At 37.5% G+C, this 25924-nt stretch overlaps 1 protein-coding gene across 4 annotated transcripts in view; it reads left to right on the forward strand.

Moving 5' to 3' along the window:
* SIPA1L1 (signal induced proliferation associated 1 like 1) overlaps positions 1-25924 on the forward strand; it is a 200234-nt gene that overhangs the window by 119617 nt on the left and 54693 nt on the right. For all 4 annotated transcript variants that reach the window (XM_033061860.2, XM_033061859.2, XM_033061862.2 and 1 more), the window contains 4 exons: positions 9552-11372; positions 18800-18930; positions 19535-19723; positions 25127-25301. In XM_033061860.2, coding sequence (XP_032917751.1) covers positions 9875-11372; positions 18800-18930; positions 19535-19723; positions 25127-25301 — 1993 coding nt within the window. In that variant the 5' untranslated portion in view covers positions 9552-9874. The remainder of the gene's footprint in view (positions 1-9551; positions 11373-18799; positions 18931-19534; positions 19724-25126; positions 25302-25924) is intronic.

The following is a 25924-nucleotide window of genomic DNA, read 5'->3' on the forward strand; positions in this document are numbered from 1 at the left end:
AGTTATTTATTTTTACTTTTTGTTTATCTGCACTTTTAGATAAAGTTCTTTACACTTATATACCAATATGCTTTCAAGAGCTTAGCAGTATAGTAATACAAAAGTATAGTATAGTAATACAAAGATAAATTGGCATATTGATGAAAAGAATATTACTGAGTTTTTAATTTTTTTTTCCCAGAAGGATTTTTAATGGAAGGCTGTGGAGGGTTCAACCAAGTGCATTTCAGTGTCAATGTTGCAGTTGTTCACTATCATAGGATTAGAAAAACAAACAAAAAAAAATATTACTCAAGTTTTTGCTACAAATTGCTATCTTCCTCTGAGGTTTTTAATTGACTTCCTCTCTTGGTCTTGCGCACTTGACTGCAGTCACTTTAAATAGAAACTGCTATACTTCTTATAAGGATTGTTTGAGAATTGGATGCTTTCTTACCTGTTCAAACATGTGAACTGTTATAAGAATCTCTTTGTTGCTCTCTGTAGTCCTTGTATGACTTTATTGTCTGGACTGTAATTTTCAATATGCTTATTTTGTGCTCTCTATACTTGACTAAGTTCGAATAATCTGAATACCTAAAAGATTCATATGCAGGACATATTCCAGTTTATTGGAGTCAAAATTTCCTGTAGAAACATATGATGAAAGTTTGATAGGTTTAGCTTTGTTTTGTTTTCTTCATATAGCAATAGTGAATACAGTTAATTAAGCACATTTACTAGTGTTAAACACTAGTAATTGTGGGAAGTCTTTAAATGACATGAGGGTTAATTACCATGTTTGCTTATGTTATATTTAAGTACTTCTGTCTAGAGAAGCTTTGGAAAGATAACGTTAACATCCTGCATGTAAATATATGTAGATGTACGTGTACAAAAATATTCATGGCATATACACACAAAAGCAAAACATATTTTAGGGGGAAATATTTTATGTTTGTATTAAAGTCTTTGTCATAAAAGAATGCCATTTAGATAGTTCAACTGACATTTGTAATAGGTTATTTGTGGTGAGGAAAATTCTTTCTTGGGTATGTACTTTTAAATGTTTCAGTAGTTGCTTAAACTTGTTTTTCACTTCGCAAACAGAGTGTTTGATTTCATCTGTGGAACTTCAAGTTGCCTTTTATAAGTTGGTTTTTTTTTTTTTTTTAATACACAGGAACAGTAATAGATTCCAGTAGTGATCTACTTGATATTTTCACATTAGCTAATAAGGAAGCAAATTCACTGAACACCTATTTGGAAGCTTGAAGAAATGGTATTTTGTTTGATGAGATGCTCAGCTGTCTTTTGAATGGCCTTTATTGAGGGAACAAATTGATGTCTAAAATGCCAGAGTGATGGAGTTTGTTCTGTCCCATTGGGGACTAAGGCCAAAAAGGCTGCATGGCAGAGGGTCCCAGGGTTGAGAGGGAGGGATGGTACAGGGTGATTGTCAACAGCGCCACCAATTGGGCTTAGAGTGACAGGAGACTGTGTGTGACTGGTGCTGGAGGGGCCTGGGATGTAAGCAAATTAAGGTGGTGAGGGAGGAACTGATGAACACCTCTGGTGTGCATGTCTGGTAATAATCCCTCTACTCGTAATTCCCCTGTCCAGCACTGCAGCAGTACCTTTAAAGCAGAGCAATAGTTGCAAGAGCAACTTCAGGAATGTGTGTGAATGTGAAAGGCTCTCTAGATGATTAATATCAAGGCTGTGGAAACAAAACCTATTAATTTTAGATAAATTTTAACTTTTGCTTCTGAAAAGCTGCTTTTGTTTCTCCCTTAAACGCATGACTTAATGATCAACCAGCCCATGGAAAAAGAGTGCTCTGTGTAGGTTTGAGAACCGTATGACTTTCATGAAGTCACCAGAACAGCTCCTTGCAATTCTTTTACCAAATCATTAATTTAGGGGCTAGCAACTACAGTGATAAAGGAATATTAATGGTGTTGAGAAAAATACCTCGAATGCTAGCAAAATTATGGGCTTATATTTTTTTAATAATTCTATTATCAAATTAGTGACAGCAGTCCCACACCTGTTACAAAAAAAATTAAATTAGTTTTGAATTGCACTCCAGACTACTTAGAAGCAGCTGGAAGTTCAGACATAGTAGATTAAATACCCTCTTTCCCCCTCTTCTATACTGAGGTCTCACTCAACTCTGATGTTTGTGGCATGTCATGAGACGTGGTGATGACTGTACTGGTTTGCCAAGTATGGCCAGCATGAACAGAGCCAGTGGAAACAGCTCAGAGACCACAGGGTGGGTTCTATCTCTCTATTGTTGTTTGGCTTGGTTTGTAACTCTTCATAGGGCAGACTGTCATAGTATCAGATGTTAAGCATTGATTAACTTGGACACTTGTCAGTAAAGCAGCTTTTTATAAGAGTTCACCAGGAAGAGCAGTCTGTTTCTGGAACCATTACCCAGGGATGCAGTATAGCAACAGCTACAAACTGAGAAATAAACAGGGAAGAAACATCTCTTTAAAATAAGAAAAGGGAGGGGTATAAATCAAACTGTTTTACAGTTGGTAAAAATTTTCTTTTTTGAGAGACGGTATCTCCGAGCTGGAATAATATGCTCTCATGTTGCCACTGATGTAGACTCATTTTCTAGAGAGCATGCACTCCTTTCAAAAATAGATTGTTATTAACAATTTTGTTCCAGGAATAGAATATGGTATAGCATACAGTAAGACTTGTCATCATTTCTCTTTTAGATCCTGTAAATTAGCTTCCAGGAAAGGGATTCTACACTTAATTAACTAGATGAGTGACATTGGTACCAAAATGGAACATGAGTGTTGAAGTAAGAATAACCATGTGCAGTCCTTTTCTCACTCTTCTTTTCTGCCTCAATTAAAAGGAGTTTATTGTTTCAGCAACAGTTACTTGTACACTTGAGAACTGTGATATCCATGTCTTGATTAGTGTGTATGGAATGGATGTGAAAACAGAGGATGCAGTTCTGGCTTTGAGATATTGTTGTGTTTGCTCGGTGAATAATGAATAGGAAATCATAATGGAGCAAAATGTGCTGAAGTGAACAGGTGGGAGATTACTGTCCCCTGTGTTGCTATATCTGTCTCAGTTTGATAGCTTTTATTATGCTTCATTTACCATCCTGTTATGTCACGAGCATTTACCACTGACTGCAGGAGATTATGATTATTGAGTGTGACTTCATGATCTTCTGCACAGGGAGGCCAGCTGGTTCACTGTGCTCTGAGCCAGCTGATGGTTTACAACTGTGGTTACCAGGGCTCAAAACGTGGGGGAGCGAATTCTGCCGAGTGCCACAGTGGATGTGCTCAGCTCAACACCTTTGCCTAGTGACAGCGCTCCTCCGGATGTTCCACCATGAGAGCAGAGCGAGTATGGCTTTGTCTCTAGAGAGGCAGACTCCAAGAGTGCAGGAGCTGGTGGCAGTGACTCACAGTAATTACTGTTACACCCTAAAATCAACCTTGCTGAGCTTCATGTGTATTTGCATCAGCTACTTCAGCAGAGAATGAAGCTAAGAATAAAGCAGTGCTAAATCTTAGCAGATCTGTGCAGGTGATCATTGTGTGTATGGTAACAGATGGCACCCTGTGTCCTCAGAGCAAAGGTTTTCTGCTGATGGTTAGGGTGCAAAGAAACATTCAGAGAAAAAGGCAGAAACATAGACTGGCTGATGTGTGAATCAATGACAAATTTGGTAGACGCGTAAGTTGGTGTAGTGGGGGGAAAAGAAAGGGAGGGTGAAGGAATCTGTCTATGCTGAGCTGACAGTTATCACAAACGCAGGTAACACAAAGCCAGCAATTCTGCTAAGCTTGGAATGAAATAAAACCGGTTAGTTAGTAAAATACCAAACACTTTTCTTCAAATAGATTTTCAGTTGGTAAAAACCTAGTCAGAAAGATGAACCTTTTAGCTTTCTTGCAATTACAATAATGAAAGTAATCCTGGGAAGGAAAGGATAAAGTTAATAATAGGTAACTTCAAAAGGCTAAATTGAATTTTTCTCCTCTGAGGAATTAATTTTATGCAATTAGACATTATTTTGTACATATGATAACTTAATTGGCTGATAAATTAATATTCCCTCAGGGGATCTGATCTGTTATAATTCAGGTAAGAATTTGTGACACAAATAGATAAGCTTTCATATTTAAAATATTTTTCCTTGTTCTCAATTATTTTTCTAGTTTTGGAGGAGCTTCTACTTTTCAGGGGCTTATGGTGATGCCATTTCTTTTCCCAGTAAAAGTTAGCAAGGGTTGCTGCCAGTGATGTGTGTTGCTGCACTGTATTTCCTGCATTAACTATATTTTAGTAAACCCTGTGGAACAGAAAAGATCTCAATCAAATTTTTAACAACTGCTTGTTGTAAAATGTTATTCTGTTCTCCTTATCCTACAGTTTTGGTGATTTTAAAGTATCCCTGGCAATGTGTTCCACTTAACGCCCTCTAATATGTTTCACTGTTTGGGGTGGAGCAGTTGTGTGGTACAGAGGCTTGGCAAAAGTGAGAGTTTCTTAAAAGTTGAAGCTGATTAACTCATTTCCAAATTTTTAATTTTAAAGTGCCACTTTTTAATGAGGGCTGATGGTGAAATATGAAGTCTTGCCTTTGAAATGTTTTGAATAATGAATAATTTGGTGCCCCCAAATCTATCTCTGTCAACATTAAACCATTAGGATCATTAGCACTCATGATTCCAGAATCTGGAGTCTCATCATCTTATCAGCAGATAAGAGTAATTACTGAATCTTGTCAAGTAAGACTTAATTGTGGATAAGGTCACTACTTTGCAGGGAAAAAGAGCATGATTCCACATAAACTAAAGCCAGGAAAAATGCAGTAGAAGGTCTCTGAATTGATGTGTCAGGCATGAGCTCCTTTTTTCCATTCACTTTAACAAGTAGTTGTTGAATTATCTTCTAACTAGATGCAATAAACTGATTACTGTGCAGTATTTGAGGGATTCTTTTACTGTCCTGAACTGATTTGAGCGAGATACTTCTTAATCAACTACTTTTATTTGCTGATTGTATTCCAAAGGTCTGTAGATGCAGTCTTGACTGGTAGATCTTCATTTTTTTTTTGGTGTCTGACTTCAGGCATGACAAATGAGAAATCAAGATCCTTGACTTCCTTGCCTTTTAAGAATGATGGAGTCTGCAAAACTCTCTTGAGGTTCATCTACAGGGTCCTTTTAAGTTTTATAAGAGTGGTTCTTTGTCCTACCCTACAACTTTGGCTTTGGAGGAGACAGCAAAGTGATTTTAAAAGGTATAAATAAAAAGCAAAAGAATGAAGGTAGGTTTGTGCTCATATTGAATTGAGATTATGTCATCTGATACTGGAAAAAACCTAAGAATAAAATTAGTCCTAAGGATCTGAGACCCAGTTTAAACATGTACTTGAACTGCTTTACTAATTATTGTATCCAATACATACGATAAACAGATAACTGGTTTTCTGATTATACTTTTAACTCTCTATTCAAGTTTTTAACTGATATAATCAGTACTAAATTTTCATCTACCCTTTCAGTAGTTTTTGCATGTGGTTTTAATTTACAGGTTTTTATATGTAGCTGTTCATCTGATTACTTTGTTGTCCTCCTTAGTAAGTTGAGATGAATTGGAAAAGTGTACATTTTTGTATTTATGTGAGTTTGTCCTCGCCATATTCTGTTCACATAGATATTCATAGCTCTACCTTAAGTTGTATTTTTATTTCTATATTGAAATAGTAACCAAGTAGGAATTGTTACTCTTCACAAGTGCTGCTCTTGGCTTTAGAAGTAGGTACCATACTGCCGGTCCTTTGTAACTAATTTTAATAGATTGCATATTTTGTGCTAGCAATTTTACTGCTTAATGTTTAAGTTCTGGCAGGCTTTCCATTTCAAAATAGCCCCTGTTAATGTAACTGATGGTCATTTAAATCAAGTAGGATTTGCTCTGCCTCTGATGCTGTCATGTTTTGCAAATAATGAATATGAGAAAAGGTTAAAGTGCAGATTACTGTTATTGTTTACTTTCATTAAAGCTGGTGCTTTAAGAATTCTTAGTGTTATCACATGTAATGTTTTCACTTTATTTTGATTGGAGCTAATCAAACCTTTTACACTAGACTATTAGGTTTCAAATTAGACACCAGGCTAGGAAGGTCTAGAGAAATAAACATGGACAGGTGGTTGCAGTTGCCAAAAAATTTGGTTTAATAGTGATTTAATTCATATAGACACAGTCAAGGGTGGAGTTAATTTCTTCAGAGTATGATATTAACTATTACCATAATAATTTATGGCCTATATTCCAGCTGCTAGAGCAGATGAAGGGGAACAGCTGCAAAAATCCTGCAGAACATGAAACAACTGGTCCCCAGAGTGAGACATATGTAAAGCTGAGACAGGAACAGAGAATTTCCTTTGAAAAATACACTGTGTGGTCACATAGCTCATGACAAAACCATGTATACGACAGGTCAAGAATAAGTTATATTAGACCACTTATTTAATTTTTTTTCACATTATTATAGATATGTTTGTATATCTATATCCTTACTTCGGATTGTTGTACTGAAAATTTTTAAAGGAAAAAAATACAACTTGGGGAGGTGGTGTTTGGATGCTTATATGGTCAACACCAAGCTTGGGAATTTTTAGAGTTGCTGTGTGCACTTATTGCCTTTAAGTTAATGAGGAACCTGTACTACTAGGTTATCTGTTTTGGAAGAGCAGTATTTGGGGGGAGGAGGTGTATACTTTGCTTTCAGAGATACTGATGGTGAAAGGGGAACAGAGCCTTGGCAACAAATCTTGGCTTTCACTACGTACTGTGAAGAGGAGCTTGTGGTAGTGGATGCTTGTACTTCTGCATGTTTTATGTTCAGTTCTCAGCTTGACTTTTCCTTTATGATCTGTTTTAGTCCAGCATTCTCCTGCTCTAAATCCTTATCAGTTTTCGTTCTGTTTGCCTTCTGTCCTGCCTGTGAAAGCAATCCTGTATAGATCTTTAGGAATTGCTATGAAGTGTTGCCATTTCATAGAGGCTAATAGTGCTTCAATACCCTTTGATAGGCACTGTTGAAAATTATGGGCAGAAGATTAGGTTATACCATGGTACACAGTGTTTGCATTTTCCCTTCCTTGATCTGATGGTGGACAAAGTTGTTTTACTAGCATGATTAGTTCTTAGGCTGGAGAGTGTTTAAAAATTGTAAAAAGCTATAGCTGAATATTCAGGTGTTTTGCAATAGCAGCATGGGTAGACTGCCTTTCTAAAGTTATTCTAATTATTTAACTAGAAAAATTGCTGTTATTTCAGCAGTATTATTGACAGCACAAAGCTGAATGCTGTAGCTGACAAAACAGAAGGAAGAGATGGCATCTGGGAAGACGTTGACAAACTGAAGGAGCAGATCTGTAAGAACCTAATGAGGTTCAGCAGGTCCAAGTGCAAGGTGCTGCATCTGGGTCAGGGTAATCCTAGACATGAGTACAGATTGGGAGATGAACTTTTTGAGAGCAGCCCTGTGGAGAAGGACTTAAGGATGCTGGTGGACAGAAAGCTGTACAGAAGTCAAGAATGCTGCAAGTGCAGCACAGAAATCCAACCATATCCTGGGCTGCATCAAACACAGTGCAGGGCCAGGGAGGTTGGTCTCCCCTGTATTCTGTCCTTGTTAGATCCCACCTGGAGCAGTGGGTCCAGTACTCTGTCTGGATTCTTCAGGACAAGAGAACAGATCCAGAGAAAGGCCATGAAGATGATAAGAGGGCTTGAGAAGTACTTCTAAGAAGACAGATTGAGAGAGTTGGGATTGCTCAGCCTGGAGGAGAGGAGACTGTGAGGAGACCTTACTTCAGCATTCCAGTACTTAGAGGGGTTTGAAAAATGATGGAGACATTTTACCTGAGCAAATAGTGATAACATAAGGGGGAACAGTTTTAAACTAAAAAAATTAATGATTTAGATTAAATGGTAAAAAGCTCTTTCCTGTGAGGGTGGTGATGCACTTGAACAGGCTGCCCAGGGATGTTATGGATGGCCCATCCTTGGAAGTGTTCAAGACCTGATCTAGTGGGTGGCATCCATGCCTGTGGCAGGACTGTTGGAACTGGATGGCCTTTAAGGTCCCTTCTAACTCAAACCATTCCATGATTTGCAGGTTGTAGCAGCATTACAAGGAGAAGAGCTGCATTGATGTAAATGGCTGTGCAAATACAGTAGTACCCTGGGTGACTCGCACTGTTCTTGTTACGTGTGATGCAGTCAGCTTGCATTTTAAGTATTCCTTATGTGTTGAGCTTTATATTAAGAGCAGCTATTTTAAAGCGGTGCTTTATACGGCAAGTGAAATTTAAGCATGCTACCTTTGGAGGCAGAAAGTGCCCTGGCTTGCTATTTAATTAGTGTGGTGCAAAGTACTGTAGTTCTGAGACTGCAGAAAGTGCTGGTTTCCCTGGAAGCATCAGAAAACCTTGATTTTAGACAATACTGTATTGTCAATCCAATGCTGGTTCAGCAACATCTCTGCACACATTTGGCAAATATTTAAAGGACACATTTTGTGTGATTGGTTCAGCCTTTGAAAATTATTAACTTCTTTGTGCTAAAGGATGTACACAGCAGTGCAAGATTTTATCTTGACAATCCCATGCTTTTGTCTTCTACCAGCAAGGATGTATTTGTGGATAATGTTTTTTTAGCTCCTCAAAGGGCAGTGTACTAAAGGCTTTGTAATCACTTCTGTACTGATGAGGTATGGGAAAGCATTTAACTTCTGTGACTTTGTGAAGCTGGAATAATACAGGAGCTGTGGTAGACAAAATTTTATTAGCAGGGAAATATATGAAACTTTTCATATCAAGTTTCTTAAAATTATGTGTTTCTGTTGGGCGTTAACCTTTTTATATGTTGTAAACTCTGGTCAGAGGTTATACATACTTTCTGGACTATGCAGCTAATCTGCAAATAAGGCTGTGCAAAGCACAAAATAAATATTCTTTACAGCCATCCTCTTACAGTTTTGTATACTTTTTGATAATTAACTTCCTTTTTTTTAATTAACATATCAGATATTTACATTGTTGGGAAAGTTGAATAGGTAGTGTTAACCTAATGGCAACCAAGTATGTATGACTTGTAAATGGTAAATTGCTTAAAGTGGTTATAAAAATTGGAGTCCTGATCTGGCTCTTATATAATTTCTCTGGGAAATGTATGCTGTATGTGTCTTTAGTGGAGAAACTCCCTGCTTGTGCTTTGTAATGCTTCTCTCTAACCCAGCCAAAAAGTACCACTAATCAATTCAGAAGGAAAAAAATTGTATTTGTTGGAATCAGAACCCAGAATTATTTTTTCAGAAGGCAACCCAACAATATCTAGAAAACTTCTCACCACCATGTAACACAGTGCTGTATTTTTGAGATGATGATCAATGTGATTTAAAAACATATTTTCTAAAATATTAATTATGTGTAATAGTTAGTATCAGTTGTCAAGAGTTCTGTATGAAAGAAGTAATGATTTTCTCCTTTTTTCTGTTCTAGGCTTAAAAGAAGCATAAGTGATTTAACTACGACTCTGACGTTTTGGAGCACGAGTGATGTTAAAACTATTTGAATGTATTGGAACATGTCTACTTGTTAAAATGCAGAAGTTAAAGGAAATTATGGCTTATCAAAATCTACTGAATATCTGAGTTTTCTAGACATCCTGCATTTAACTGTGTCCTTAAATGTCCATGATTAAGATCTCATGCAACCATTGTATATTTTGGAGACTATTCTCCAGAAGAGAACTGTGCATTTAAAAAGCAGAAATGACTGTGTTTTTTCTTGGAACTTACTAAGGTTGAACATACTGCAAGACCATGACCAGCTTGAAGCGGTCCCAGACCGAAAGGGCTGTTGCCACTGGGGTATCAGTCGGAACAGATGGCACCTCAAAAGTCCACTCGGATGACTTCTATATGAGGCGCTTTAGGTCACAGAATGGCAGCTTAGGGTCTGCAGTCATGGCGCCAGTTGGACCTCCTCGCAATGAGAGTTCCCATCACGTTACCTCTACCCCTGGAGTCCCTAAAATGGGGGTCAGGGCAAGGATTGCTGATTGGCCCCCAAGGAAGGAAAACATCAAGGAGACAAGCAGATCTAGTCAAGATATTGAAACATCAAGTTGCCTTGACAGCATGTCTTCTAAAAGCAGTCCTGGGAGTCAGGGAAGCTCTGTTAACTTAAATGCTAGTGACACTGTCATGTTAAAGAGTATCCAGAGCACACTAAAAAACAAGACCAGACAATCTGAGAATCTAGACTCCAGGTTTCTTACACCCGATGGCTATCCCAGTTCCCCAAGGAAAGCTCTTCGCAGAATACGACAGCGCAGCAACAGCGACATCACCATAAGTGAGCTTGATGTGGATAGTTTTGATGAATGTATTTCACCCACATTTAAATCTGGACCATCTCTGCACAGAGAGTATGGCAGCACATCTTCCATAGATAAGCAGGGAACTTCAGGGGAAAGCTTTTTTGACTTATTGAAGGGCTATAAAGATGAAAAGTCTGATCAGAGAAGCCCAGGCTCAAGTAAACTCGGTGAGCTTCTGATTGCCAGTGGAAGCAAGGGTTCAGGATTCTCTCTAGATGTAATAGATGGACCTATTACTCAAAGGGAAAACCTTAGACTATTTAAAGAAAGGGAGAAGCCACTCAAGAGACGCTCAAAATCAGAGACAGGAGATTCATCTATTTTTCGTAAACTGCGCAATGCCAAAGGTGAAGGGGAACTTGGAAAGTCTTCAGATCTTGAAGATAACAGATCAGAAGATAGCATTAAGCCTTGGACTTGTCCTAAGTGTTTTGCTCATTATGATGTACAGAGTATTTTATTTGATTTAAATGAAGCAGCAATCAACAGGCATAATGTTATTAAAAGAAGGAACACAACGACAGGTGCATCTGCTGCTGCTGTAGCATCACTTGTCTCTGGACCCTTGTCTCATTCTGCAAGTTTCAATTCTCCAATGGGCAGCACTGAAGACCTGAATTCAAAAGGAAGTCTCAATATGGACCAGGGGGACGATAAAAGCAATGAACTAGTGATGAGTTGTCCTTATTTTCGTAATGAGATTGGTGGGGAAGGGGAAAGGAAGATCAGCCTTTCCAAATCTAATTCAGGTTCCTTTAGTGGGTGTGAAAGTGCCTCATTTGAGTCGACTCTGAGTTCTCATTGCACAAATGCTGGAGTTGCAGTTCTGGAAGTTCCCAAGGAGAATCTGATTTTACATCTAGACAGAGTGAAAAGATACATCGTTGAACATGTAGACCTTGGTGCATATTATTATCGAAAATTCTTCTACCAGAAAGGTAGGTCAGTTTTATTTCTCCTTGAGGTTAAAGAATGATTTATTCTTTTTCTGTTTTCCAGACATGCAAAATTCAGTTGATACTTAATACTATTTGCAAGAATTAGGGATTTCTTTAATGGTGTATTTTACTGATGGTATATGCTATATCTAAGTCTTTCAGAGTGTTGGAGTATAAGAACGTTGAGGATTTTATTTGCTGATTGATGTGGTAGCAATGGCTACAAAATATTAATGTCTTGAAATGCAGCTTTGGGTGTCCATAGGAGTAGGTTTGACACTTGAAATACTGAAACAAGAAAATCCTAAATCACAAGAACTTCCTTCCCATTGTGCTAGGAGTTGATGTACTGAGGATTTAATTGAATGTGCATCTTGGACTGTTAGCATTTATAATAATCTTTGGATGTACTAATTAACTTAATAATACATTTCAAAAATTTTTTCAAAGTAAATAATAGATAAATTAAGTTACATATATATAAAATTTTATATATGCGCACAAATACCTGTGTTTCAATGCCAACAGTATATCTGAAAAACCAGAGTGCAGTTCTCTTATCACATGGTTCTTCCCTGAAACCAAGGATTATAATTTCCATCGGATGTATATGGGAGGGAGAATAAAGTCCAAAGCAACAGATCAAAACCTTTTAACCTATAGAAAAAAGCAAACCCCAAATGTTACCCAGATACTCCCCCTCTCTGTCCCCCCCACCCCCGTCAAAATGATACTGGCATTGGGAGATGCAAATCTCTCTATGTTCTTCATGGTTCTGAAAAAAGGACTTCAAAGTCTTGTAGAAAAGTTCCGTCTGCACCACTGTGTTGTATTTCCTGATGTATAGAGCTGGTCTGGTGACTGACCTGATGAGTGCTTGTTCCCTGCCTTCCAGTGATCAGGATTGGATTTCTTCTCTTTAGTGAATGCATGTCAAAAGAGCTTGTTTCTCAGATATAAAAGCAACAGGGATGCCTGGTTAGAATTAAATTGGTGGTCTGAAAAGAAAAAAACTTAAGCTTCTTAACTGCATGTTATTGCTAATAATCTCATTTTTCTCTTGCCTTCAAAATATGTCCATCTCTCACCTCTTCCTCCCTGCATTGTCCATTGTTTAGGTGACTCCTGTTACTCTTTCGATAGTCTCCTCTTTCTGCATTCTTTCTAGGGCTAAGAAGTAGCCTTTGCTCTGTGTTTTTTGAGAGTCCTGATCCGTATCCTTTGGAGACATAGGAGTTAGGAAAAGTAATGATTTCCTGGGCCAAGTAGGCTGGATGTGTGATATAGGATAAGGTATGTTTGGATGGGAGAGCCTGAGGTTTGTGACCTTTGTCTGCGATTATCTTCCTCTTTGTCTCCCTCTGGAGCAATTTGATTCCTTATCAGTCTAGTGAGTTTTGCAATCAGCGACTTAGGTTTCATGTTACAGCTGACCTGATTTACAGCATTTCAGCACTAAGAGGGAAAGGCGTGATTCCTCCCTCTTCCCTTGTACCGGTTCTCTTGTTTTCAGAGAACTTGATAAGCCAGTTAAGGTTACTAAACAAACGAGCAGAATTCTTGCCATCAGAATACATTTGGGGTTTACTGCTTGGTTGTGTCTCCCAGTTCTGGTGAGGGATGCTATCTTACCTGGCAGTCAGAAGTGCCAAAGCCATATGGCCAGGTAAGGGATGAAAGTGAACAGCAGAAGAGGAAGGAGATGTGAGTGGAATTTCAGCCCTCAGGCAAAAACAATTTATTCATTTACTTTCTCCTTAAGGGAAACCACACTCTCATGCTACTACAGTTCCAGTCATTATGAAGAATTTATAAAATCCACATAATCTAGTTCTAAGGGTACTGGTGAGGGGCAGCCAGGTGAAAAAATGTATGTTATGGAGTAGAGTTGGATGGGGAAAAGAAGCTGTGATTTAAAATTTTTTTTAGCAATAAAACTGAGTTTTAAATTTACTTTTCTTGTGTTCAGTCCAGCAGAGTCCAAACCAAGGGTATTGTTTGTACCAGAGATTATCTGAAAAGCCTGTACTTCAGAAGCCTCATTAGCTATCCCATACTGCAATTTTATACAAGTACAAAACACATTTTGTTGACCACCCAGAGTATCATCATTCCCTGAGTAAACTTTATATTAAGCTGATGAGGTGGGATAGTGATAAAACTTGAAGCAGCATAATGGGGAAAAAAAAATCTAGGAAGTCAGTTGTATCTGAATTTTTTCTGTAACATGAATCAAATAATGATGCAGAAATTTCTTTGCTGGAAGAGGAGGTTGGATTTTTATTATGTTACGAATGGAACAGACAGTGCCAAAAGACAGTTTTAATAGGATCAGCGCATCAAGTCAGTAGGCTTTGGATAATTTTATAGTCTTGGAAGTATTCTTAGACGAATTCTGGTTTGACAACAATACCTTTTAAAGATCTCAAACTAGGAAAATTTCATGGACTTGGAGATCACCTAGTAATCCTAGAGCTTGCAAAGAATAAAAAGCAATGTTCCAGAGAATTGTAATCTTGAATTGGTTTTCATTGCAACTGAAAATAACAAAGATGGTAATTTGGGACTATACCAATAAAGAACTGCCAGTTAAAAATCAATTATGCCAGTCAGCATGATTTCATGAGAAATAGGTCTTGTCACACAAAAGAAGCAGCACCATAGTTAATCTTGTGTCTTAAAGAACAAAAGGATGAAAGCTGTTGTAGTCATACAGGCCCTTTTAATTTCTTCAAGGTAATTTGGTGAAATGCTGATGGTGACTTGTCTGTAGTCTTTAATTACATGAAATCAATAGCTCATTTTTTACAGGTAGTGATACTTAGAGGAGAGAGCCATCTCAAGTTTTAGCAGTGTATGGAGGACGAATAAGTAAGCTTCCAGTATTATTAACATGGTCCAAATTAATTCAGATATTTTAATCTAGTTAGTGCAAAATATTTGCATGTGACATTTATGGATGATTCTTGTATAAGTTTAATGAATGCAAATGGTGGATGAGTTTTTGTATGTTAAGGAAATTGGTCCTTCTACAGAGTAGTGGAGTTAATAAATAGTATTCTGTCCTGGTGTCCAGACTTCTAAATGTCAAAATACTGGTGGAGACAGTTTAGTGGAGGTAAGAAAAATGATACTTAGAAAACGACACTGGGAAGAGAGCTATATAATGGTACTTCCCAAAGCTGAATTTACTTTCTCCACTTTGTCTGAACTAATTGTGCAGATCCGTTTGTACTCAGTGGAGAGAAATGAACCTTGCAGGATCATATGAATTGCAGTCTCTTCCTTCAATTCACTAACAGAATCTCTTGCACAACTAACTCGCATAGAAATGTTTATTTTTATAGGAAATTAATGCTACTCTTATGATGCACAAGATGTATTTACAAGGTGATTAAATAACGGTGTATTTTAAAAGGTGTATTTGATAGAAGAACTTAAATAAATGTTTCAAGTCTAGACATTTATAAGTTAAGCTTGTACATAAAAAAAGAGGGAGAGTGGATGAAACCAGTGCAAGAACCAGTTTGTGAAAGTTGCAGATATGTTTATTAAAGACTTACTTATAATCAGTATTAAATCACAGAGAGAGAAAAATTTGTCAGCTTGTCCAAGTGCAGCTCAGAAAAGAGAGCATATCACTCCAGAGGAGCAGTCTGTTTTCTCTGTCCCCATTACTGTGTCTGGGAATTACAGTTCTCTTGGAAAGAACCAAGAGCATCTGTTTTGCTTCTATCCTCCTCATGCAGTAGTCGTTAATGTTGCCATTTAGGACAAATTTTTGTTACTGGCTTAGAATGAAAGACTTGACTGAGAAGTAAATAGTTTCCTGAGCTGATTTTATAACAAATGAACTGTTGGTCAGCTTTCATTTAACTGTTGGCAGCCAGTAAAACCACCCTTTGCCCTAATGCTTTAAATTGCCACATATTCTATCCAAGGGTTGGTGCCTTTCAAGTGTGTGGCTTGACTTGCAGAGCTCTCAAAATGCTACCTGCCCTTTTGTCTCCAGAGAACTACTGAGCAGAATTTTCCAGTACTGTAAATGCTGAGCTAGGATTAGAGGAAAATGCTTGATGCAAGTTTCATTCAGAAGAGAAATGTTTGGGTTTTTTATTTCCAGTCTGATTATACAGAATGTCAGTTGGACATGATATCTAAAGAGAAATATGATGAAAGCATGAAAGACCTCTTTCAGTTAAAATCAAGAGCATTTACTTGGATTTCCTTTGCAAAGGAAATTCAAACATCTTCCAGGAAAATAAGTATTTTAGCTTTGGTTCTTTCACAGGAAGTATCTTTTGAGTTATATGTTAAATATTTAACTATTTTTGAAAGTATATATAGTTTATTTTAATGACCAACTACAATCAAGTCATTATTTTTTTGGTATGGATTTATAAAGTAATTTATGACTGCTGCTAGTTGTCCTGATTGTCTGTTAATTAAATGCTTTTTCAACAGTTATTTAGATTAAATGTCAAGCTTGAGAAATGTTGTTTCCAATTTGCTTCTGTGTGGTGTGGAGAAATAAACTGTCTTCTATGGTATTCATGTTTGATATCAAGTTCTTGAATTATAGTTGTGATATAGCCCTTGTTTTCCCAATAAAACAACTAATTAGCTCCTTTTACATTGGATATTAAGCTTTTTGCACTTTAATCCTGCTACTTCTTTTCCTGCACTGCAAAGTGGAAATTTTTGGATGTAAGGAGATTTAGAACTGAAAGGAAAGTCAGGTGGAGGTACAAGCAAGTGTGCCAGATGGAAAAGTAGTCAGGTACAGAGATACATACTGTAGCTTGCAGAATGAATACAGAGATGGGGTTTAGGGGAAGAGAAAGAATGAAGGTAAAGAATGAACAACCCACTAATAAATGTGAGTAGAGGAGAGGGTGAAGGATGTGCAAAGAAGAGCAAGAAAGATGCTGCCCAGTGCAGACTGAAGGAAAAGAGAGTAAAAGACATTTGCTCTTAGCAGCGAAGTGTAAAGTTCCACATTACTTCATGCATTTTTCCTAAGCAGTAAGAGCAAATGAAAAAGCTTGATCAAATGAAACAGAATTGTATGTGTTTTTTGTGTATGTGTATGCAGTTTCAAACATTCTTCTTGCCATCTTTCTTAAGTGTGTTTTCACGATGTAGAATAATTTCTCCTGAGAAAATTCTCTGTCTGAATTGCAGGCTAGAGTGGTTGCAGAGTACATGAGTTTTACCGTCTATATGGCTGTCAATACAGAAAACTGATGAATTGTTTGGCTCCTTCTAATATGCTTGACCACCATATCTCTTTGAACTTTTATCTTATAAAAGCAAAACCATATCACTGTTTTTAAGCCACTAAACAGTTTGGTGTGGATATGGCAAATTTATCTCAGGTTTTGGAAGCTGCATAATATACAGATTCAAAAAATTAATCTTTCTTCAGGACTGTGCTGCTTCTGCATTGACCTTATCTGCCATAAACTGTTTGTTGAACTATAAACATCATGAAAAAAACAAGGTACTTAATGCAGGAGGAAGAAAGGCTAGGGTGCTAGTAAGATAGTTTGAAATTTTGAACAACAGAGCATCTCTGGCATTTACAGGGCTCCTGTCTGTGGACTAGTATGAAAACATAATTAGGGTTATATAGGTAATCTAATTTATTAGTAATTTCCCTACTCACAGTTCAGCCACCCAAAGTTCAATGACAGTATTTTCACAATACTTCACAAGATATTAGAAGAATTTTGAATTTTAATTACCTTTGTTTAGAGTATTGGCTTTTCATGACTTGCAGAGGAAAGTAAGTCTTCTATTGCTGCAAGCATGTTTCGTTTATGTCTTGCATACTTTGAAATCTTAAACAGAAAACATTGAGTGAAGGATAATAAAATACCAGACACTGGGGACTTGAGTAGAGCCCCCAAGGGCTGAAAGTGCTGGACAGCTGTTTGAAAGCACTTAGTATTTTGGAGGGAGATTTTGTAAGAACCAGTAAGTATAAGTTTTAAAAGAATTACAGTAAAAAAATGAGGTTCCCAAATTTTTAACAACACTATTAATTGGAAAAACGATTACCATTCTCTTTTGATGGAGTGTATTTCAATATCTGTTATCTTTAAAGATGTAGTTCTTGATATGATGTCAAAATACGTTTTATCTCTATAGCAGAATAGGTCATATTAGACTGCTCCTGAAGTTTTGGCTTAAAACTGGTTGTTTTAAGAATAACAAGTAATCTATATGTAGTAAAGCCAATATGGTTACATTTCCTGTCAGGGCAGTTGCATCTCTTATTCCGCAGAATTTTACTTTTCTTTGAATTGCTGAATAATCAGGTGGTTTTAACTTTGTATTCTTGTGCATGTATAAATTCATTCATATATGCAGCTTATGGAAAATGATGACATGGGACTTACTTTTCATGTACAATGCTTCACTCCTATTTTTGACTTTTGTCTTACATTTTCTTTTAGGGAATATAGGTTTAAATTATTCACTTAAGATATGTGCAGCTTTGTTTATATGTTGCTGCATTAATGGTGATATATCTCTGTCATCAGTCAAGATAGTTTATAATGCTCAAAAGCTTCCACAGAAGAACCTTCAACACCAATCTCAAATTCATGAGCTTTGAATTTTGTAAAAGTGCTTTTCTAACTTTGTTTTTTCATGTAAAGCTTGGCTTTACGTGTCTGTAGTTAGATGAATATAAAAATGTGTTTCCAAGAATCTGCTATTCAGCTAGGGAGTGATTTCACCAATCTTGGATCTCGTCTCTGCTGCCTTCCCCAATAGACTGGTTTTTAACTGAACTCTTAGCACTTTAAGGGTTGTTGAACACTTCACTGTTCAGTATTTATGCTAGTCATTTTATTCTTGTGCTTTATTTTTCTGTGGTACTATGATTTGATATTTTTACTGTAAACAAGCCTTTAACTTCTTTTTCAGCTTCATCAGTTTTTCCCATTTTAGAACTGAGAAACGTGTATGGAAAAAGCAAAAAACAGTCAAACAAAATAAATAATTTACATCATTTGCTAAATACAGTTGTTTGACGTTTCTATTTTAACATAGGTTGTTGAGTTTCCCACTTTGGTGCATTTGACTTCCTCCTTTTTATTTTTAAGGGGGGGAAATTGGTTGTACTTATTTAGTTCAATGTGAATGAAACAGATGGCACTATAAAAGATGATGTAAGAGGTGTATCTGGTTTTGGGCCTATTTAAGCAGAGATGCCACATTGAATTTCAGCCTTTTTGTATAAAAGAAACGAGAGAAGTGAAGCACAAGAATGAAATCCTGGTACCACTTGAAGACTTGTTCTTATTGACTCCATGGAGCTGGCAGTTTACTTCCAGTGTAATAATCAAACATGAAAATATAGTTGAAATGTAAGAAGTAAGACAGACTTTTTTTTTTCCCCCCCTCTCATATACAAGAACACTGGAACTATTTTGGGGCAGATGAGAACCTGGGTCCAGTAGCTGTGAGTATAAGAAGAGAGAAACCAGAGGAAATCAAAGAAAATGGACCTCAGTACAACTACCGGATCATATTCAGAACCAGTGAGGTGAGCAGTTCAGTGGGGATAGTAAAAAAAAACGAGAAGCGAGCAGGCAAAACCAGGTGGAATATGTGGGGTTTATGTGCTTTTCAACATTGATGATAGATTTCTGTATAATCCATGAACCTTCTGGCAGCATTATGCTACGTGTATATCTGGTACAGAATATAGGTGAATTATTCCATAACATCCAATACAGAAGAAATGCTGAAGGTTGTTTTGGTTAAATCCTGAGAAACTTACAACAGCTATATTAGCCAGAGGCAAGAAATTAGGAGGGAAATTGCTTTTCTCACTTTTATATGTGGCCTGAGAAATGTACTTTTACTTTTAAATGCTCTGTAGTATAGAAATATTATACTAATACTGATTTTTCCAAGTAGTAGTTTCCTGTAAAACTCAAATCTGATGAATCGTTTAAGTAGTCTGATTACTGTTATCAGTGAGTGACATTCTGTGTGTCAGTGTTGCTCTCATGCTAACAGAAATTCCTAAATGTCCTTGATCTCTACTGGGAATTGGAAAAATAGTATGTTTAGTTGCTCTGCTATTGCTAGTAGATTTCAGTGCATAATTCAGTATATGTGCTGTTTTTCTTTTGTATGCATAGCTCATGACATTAAGAGGCTCTGTGCTGGAAGATGCTATCCCTTCTACTGCAAAGCATTGCACAGCCAGGGGACTTCCCCTAAAAGAAGTGCTGGAGTATGTGGTTCCAGAGCTGAATATCCATTGCCTAAGGCTGGCCTTCAACACTCCAAAAGTCACAGAACAACTTATGAAGCTTGATGAGCAAGGGGTAAGTGCAGAATTAAACAAATTATCTTAATCTGTCAGATTATTGCCATGAGTTGCAAAATGAGTTTTTAGCTTTAGATGATTACAGTCAGTGTTGAAATGTCTCATTTAAACTGAAACTTGTAATCTGTAGAGAGAGTTATGTTGCATTTATTTCTCCCAACTTTTGCAGAATATTTGGGATGTGTGAAATCAAGTTCATTTCTCTAGGTAGCATAAAGTTTTAGATTAATGTCATGGCAGTTGTTAATTTAAATTTCCTTTTAAAGAGACTGCATTATTGTTTTTCAAAGACTGTGGGAAGGAGGGAGTTGTGTTTTTCTTATTGCTGTTATACTAAGAAGTCCTCCATGGTGCTAAAAGTTTCATTTAACACTGCATTGGCTAAACCATGACCAGGGTGCTACTTGTCTTGTAAAGTCTTCTGTAAAACCTTGGGCATGGTCCCCCACAACATCCTTCTCTCTGAATTGGAGAGAGATGGAGAGATTGGATTGAGTGGACTGTTAAGTGGAGAAGGAGTTGGTCGGATGGCTGCATCCAAAGGGTAATGGTCAATGACTCAGAGTCACAGTGGACATCAGGGACAAGTGGTGTATCTCAGGTCCATAGTGGAACTTAATATCTTGATTAATGACATAGATGAAAGGATTGAGTGTACCCTCAGAAAATTAGGATGCTGAGTGGTGTAGTTGCTGTGCCTGAATGATGGGATGCCATCCAGAGGGATGTAGACAAGCTCAAGAAGTGGCCCTGTGGTAATCTCATGAGGTTTAAGCTGACCAAAGGCAAGGTTCTGCACCTGGATGCTGCACCTCTGGTATTCACAGGCTGGGGGCTGAACAGATGGAGAGCACCCCTGCCCAGAGGGAATTGGGGGTGCTGGTGGGTGAGAGGCTGGATGTGACCCAGCCATGGGCACTCAGCCCAGAGAGCCAGGTGTGTCCTGGGCTGCATCCAGAGCAGAGTGGGCAGCAGGGCAGGGAGGGGATTCTGCCCCTCTGCTCTGTGAGACCCCACCTGCAGGGCTGCATCCAGCGCTGGGGTCTGCAGCAGAAAGGAGAAGGACCTGTTGGAGTGAGGATAATGATGAGAGGGATAGAGCATCTCTGCTGTGAGGAAAGGCTGAGAGAGCTAAGATTGTTCATCCTAAAATGAGAAGCTTGGGGTGACCTAATGGTGGCCTTCCAATACCTGAAGGCAGCCTATAAGAAAGGAAAGGGATTTTTTACAAGACCACAGAGTGATAGGACAAGGTAGAATAACTTCTAACTGAAAGAATAGATTTAGAGTAGATATTAAGAGGAAGTTCTTTGCTGTGAGGATGGTGAGGCACTAGAACAGGTTACCAGAGAAGCTGTGGATGCCCCATCCCTGGAGGTGTTCAAGGCCAGGTTGAATGGTGCTCTGAGTAGCTTGGCCTAGTGAGAGCTGTCCCTGCCTGTGGCAGGGGGATTGGAGCTGGATGATCTTTAAGGTCCCCTTCCAATCCAAACCACTCTATGATTCCGTGGCATCTAACAAAACTGTGAGGTTAAATTATCCTTAGTTCATATACTCTGTTAACTTCATATTCTCTGTTAAGCTTTCTGATACTTAAACTTTTGAAAATCATTAAGGGTGCGTGATAGTTAAATACTTATTATCTGCATCAAAGTATTTTCTATTTTTGTGGTAATGAAACAGTTTGACACTTCTAGCTGAAAAAGATAAGTACACTCTGTACTAATTAGAAACTGCATTTTTTTCAATTCCAAGCTAACAAAAATTGGGTAGCAGCTGCTCTACTAATTAAGTACACAGAATGTTGATCACTTCTTCTTGCTGAGTGTCACACTGTTTCATTACAGCATGAGCAGGTGCTTGTTTGATATAGCAGATAAAATGTTTTGTGAATTTAAGAGTTAAGATTATAAAGTCACATTAGCCCAACTTAACCATTAAATTTCACCCAGGAATCCCTTCACTGAGCCAAGTTTGTATGCACTGGTTTTCATTAGAATTAAATGTCTTTTTTATATTTGAGTGAGGTCTTAAAGCAGTTGCTTGTTTTCATATTTAAGAATTTACACTTCTTTATTTAAATATATCTGCCTTCAGCTTTAAGACTTCTGATATTTTTCTCTGCTACAGCTTAAAAGTCATTTTGGTGTGAGATTTTTTTCCACCAAAGGTTTTTGTATGCAGTGATTATATCATCTGTTGGTCTTGTTTATGATAAACTAAACAGATTGCACTTTTCAAGTCTTTCACTGCAACATATTTTCTCTGCATTTCATATCACTCTTGTGGCTGAGCTCTGTCTCTTCTACTCTTTCAATATCTGCATATGTCATTCAGTGTTAGAATGGGAATATTTTTCTTGCCCTAGTTTTGTACTGGTGGTATATGTGAAAGTTGTTCATTCCTTACTTCCTCTTAAATTGCTAGAGTGGTAACATCTGCTGTTCATACATATGGTCCACATTGCTTGTCACCTAGCTGTTCTTTTATTGGATTTATTAAAATGCATTCACTTGAATGGTTCTGTGTTAAACAGCAATCCAGTCATTTCCTGGGGCTGCACTAGCTTCTTTGCTAATCACCGTCTACTAATCTTTGTCTTGAATGCCGAGCTCATGGTAGGTTACTCTGTTTGCTTCCAAATATGATTTAAAAATTTGAATATTAGGGCAATTACTGATTTCAGTTGAAGCTAATCTTTATGGCAATTCCTCATTCACAGAAATACTGTGAAATGTCACTTGGTTCTTAATATAATTCCCGGTTCATAATATAAACTTGCTGACTGGTTAAATCCAATATATACTTTCTGCTGTCTTGACTGGGTGCTAGATAAATACTTAAAGTGCGCTTTTCCCACATATATAAATATGGAAATACTTTCAGATTATTGAAATGAGGATGCTACTTTAGTAGTTTTACCACAACAGAATTCAAGCTTCAACCTCTTTTTTTAACTTTTTCTTGCAATTAATGGACTTCTAAGGACTGTAGGTTTATCAGAAGGAGGACTAATAATGGGGACTGCATGCCTTTCTCCAGATCTACTCTTTTTGATTCAGAATTGCCAACTTCTGTTGTCCTTAAGGAAACTTTTTTTTCCCCAAAAATTAGCAAATCTAAGAACACAGCTAGAAGGCATATCCTGCTCTTTGCTTAGTCCTTGTTTAGTTTCTTAGGCTGACATTTTCAAAGAATAAAGCACGGTTGTTTGCTTGCTCATTGGTGCTGCAAATCCCTTTTATATTTATGCCCTTGAAAATTACTTCCTTCACCTGAAGTTGAAGCTTAAATAGTGCAAGTGTGCTTCATGAGAATAATTTTCTTTGTCCTAACTTCTCTAAGTGAAATTACTAGAAGCTCTCTGAGGTTAGCAGTACAGCTGAGGTGTTGCGGTTCCATGAGGCACTTGCATCCATCCTGTTTCTGTGGGACTGAAGTAGGCACATCTGAGCAGCAGATGCCTGAATGGTCCAAGACAGGACCTGCTACTGATGGTATGGAAAGTGATGGCAGTTGTTGTGGCAGGAATGGCAGCAGTGCCTCCTCGCACCACTCTTTCTTACTCCTCTCCTCACTCACCACATGCCAGCAGGAGGCATTGGAACAGATTGCCACACTGGGCATGTCCTATTCCTGAAAGTGTTAAAAGTCAGGTTGGGTGGATTTGAGTAACCTGGTCTAGTAGAGTGTGCCTGCTGCACATGTCAGGACTTTGGGAACTAGATGATCCTCAAGGTCCCTTCCAACCCAAACCATTTTGGGATTTTGTGCTGTACTGAGTCATAAAAAATTGGACATGTTTAGAAGATGCAAATCAGTATGTCAGATGATAAAATAAGGGATATTTTTTAGCTAGGAAAAGGGAAGCATCCTAGAACTGTGACTTATTATATATGATGACTTCTTCAGCAGAAGTAAACAAGCCAGGTTATCTTTACTCTTTTTCCCTCCTTGTTTTCCTGCTGCTAATACTTTATCCTCATCATTCATCCTTGATAGTAAAGGAAGAATACAGTAAAGTAGCAATTTCCAGAGTTTTTTAATTTTAAATTTACTTTCTTTAGAGACAGAGTAGGACCACTTCTGAAGGTCCTACTTTAAGTTATCCCACCAAAAATAAAACAGGTTGAAATTAGTGAATTTCAGTTTCATTATGTGTCCATATCATCGTACCATGTTCAAAATCCTTTGCCTCGTGTCTTGGGATAGAATCTTCTGAGAGCAAATCACAGTATATTCAGATAACTTTACTTCCAGTGCCCTTGCAAATAACTGTTTTCATTTCTCAGTAACCTGTAGCCCAGACTTGTAAATCCTATGCCAGTTGTGATAGATTTTCTTAATATTTCATTCTGGCATATGTGGTTGGTGTTTATATGAAATAGAGCCTCTGCAAAAATTCATGTGTGGGAGGAAAGATTATTTACCAGGCAATAAGGATCCATTTCTATCAGATGAATTACGTGCATAAACTCCAAGGCTCTCCCTTGTCCTCCTTCAGTCAGAGTTCCTGCCTGTGAAATTGGTTTTGGAGACAGCAGTAAATGGCTGTGGATGCTGCTTTCTTCCTTTCTGTAACTTGTCTATGTGTAGTCCACATCTAAATGATGCCAGTGTATTCCTTTTGTGTGTGTGTGTATCAACTTGGAATTGGTAGAAACAGTTTGCTTTGAAAAATCACAATTGTGGTTGGGTAAAAAATTACTTTATGTTGTTAGCTTCTGCTGTATTAGAAAAATCAACTGCCAAATTAGAGGGAAAATGGAAATAAAAAGCACAAGTGTATTTGAAGATTTATGGTAGTAAATAGTACCTTCAAGGTATGACCAGCATTTTTCAATTTACCTGGTTTTTTATTTAGTATCATCATATTTAAGTCAGGGAGGACCAACTGAAATTCATGGAGTCTTTCATCATTGCTAACAGATGAGTGTGCTAACAGGTGAATAATTGCTATATTCTCTTTGAAACGAGAGAATTAATTTTGTCACTTTAAGAAACAAGCGCATGATGTACCCTGTCCTTCTGTGTGGGAGGCTCAGCATAGGATGGCCGCCATGGTACCAGCCTGAGTGAGAATCACTTGTCATGTGGCTCAGTGTTAGACATTCACTTGCAAGCTGCAGTGTGGTCCTCCTGGAAATAAGCAATATTCATGTTCGTTTCACTTCAGAAAGCATTTTGACATCTTCAGATTAAGTCCACCATCATCAAGGCAGTTACAGTAGAAAACAATGAGACTATTTGAAACTAGACTAACTTTTGAAATTAGACTGAATATTAGGTATTCTTTTATTCATGAATTATGGGTTTATGAAAATGTGGGAAGTGAATTCAGTGCATAAGTTGCTTCATCACTTGGTATACACATACAATTTTAATCTCTTTCATTTTGCAGCTAAGTTACCAACTTAAAGTGGGCATCATGTACTGCAAAGCTGGGCAAAGCACTGAAGAGGAAATGTATAATAATGAATCAGCAGGTCCAGCCTTTGAGGAGTTTCTTCAGCTCTTGGGAGAGCGAGTTCGACTCAAGGGATTTGACAAGTATCGTGCTCAGCTAGATACAAAAAGTAAGACTTTTTCGTTCTTTTTTTTTCCCCCTTAAGTGAACAAAATGCTTGATATGGTTGCTACTTGCCTTTTTAAAGAGAGTTCTTAAAAATAACATCTTTGCTGTAGGAAGGCAGTTCCTTAATATAAGTGAAAGCAGAGCACGTGTGTAATAAGTGTACTCATATGGTCTCTCAACTCTGCTGGTAGTTGGATTTTTGTACTCACTTGTTATGAAATTATCAATAAAACTACAAGAAGAAACCAGTAATTATGGAACAATTAGTGGTATTGCAAATCTATCATCAGTGTGTTGTCTTAAGGCTAATCATAATACAGCTGGTATGTCCTTTTTTTTTTGATGATCCACTTGCAGATGGCCTCCAAAATGTTTCGCAAACCCATCTATGTCACTCCCCCTTGAAAAGCTGATATACTGCTTTTCTGATGTCAGTTGCATGCAGTTTTTCTTCTAGGCAGTTTTGTCTTAGTCATCCTGTCAAATGTCTTCCTCCTTCTGTGCTTTTTCTTTTTTGAGTTATGGAAATTAAACTGGATTTGGCAGCTATGTTATCAGCTCTAACTGTAAAACATATTGCAACAAAATGCAATGGTAAGATGATCTTGGGTGACCATAACTATA

This window comes from Catharus ustulatus, chromosome 6, assembly GCF_009819885.2.
Source record: "Catharus ustulatus isolate bCatUst1 chromosome 6, bCatUst1.pri.v2, whole genome shotgun sequence".
In the NCBI taxonomy this organism is placed as follows: domain Eukaryota; kingdom Metazoa; phylum Chordata; class Aves; order Passeriformes; family Turdidae; genus Catharus; species Catharus ustulatus.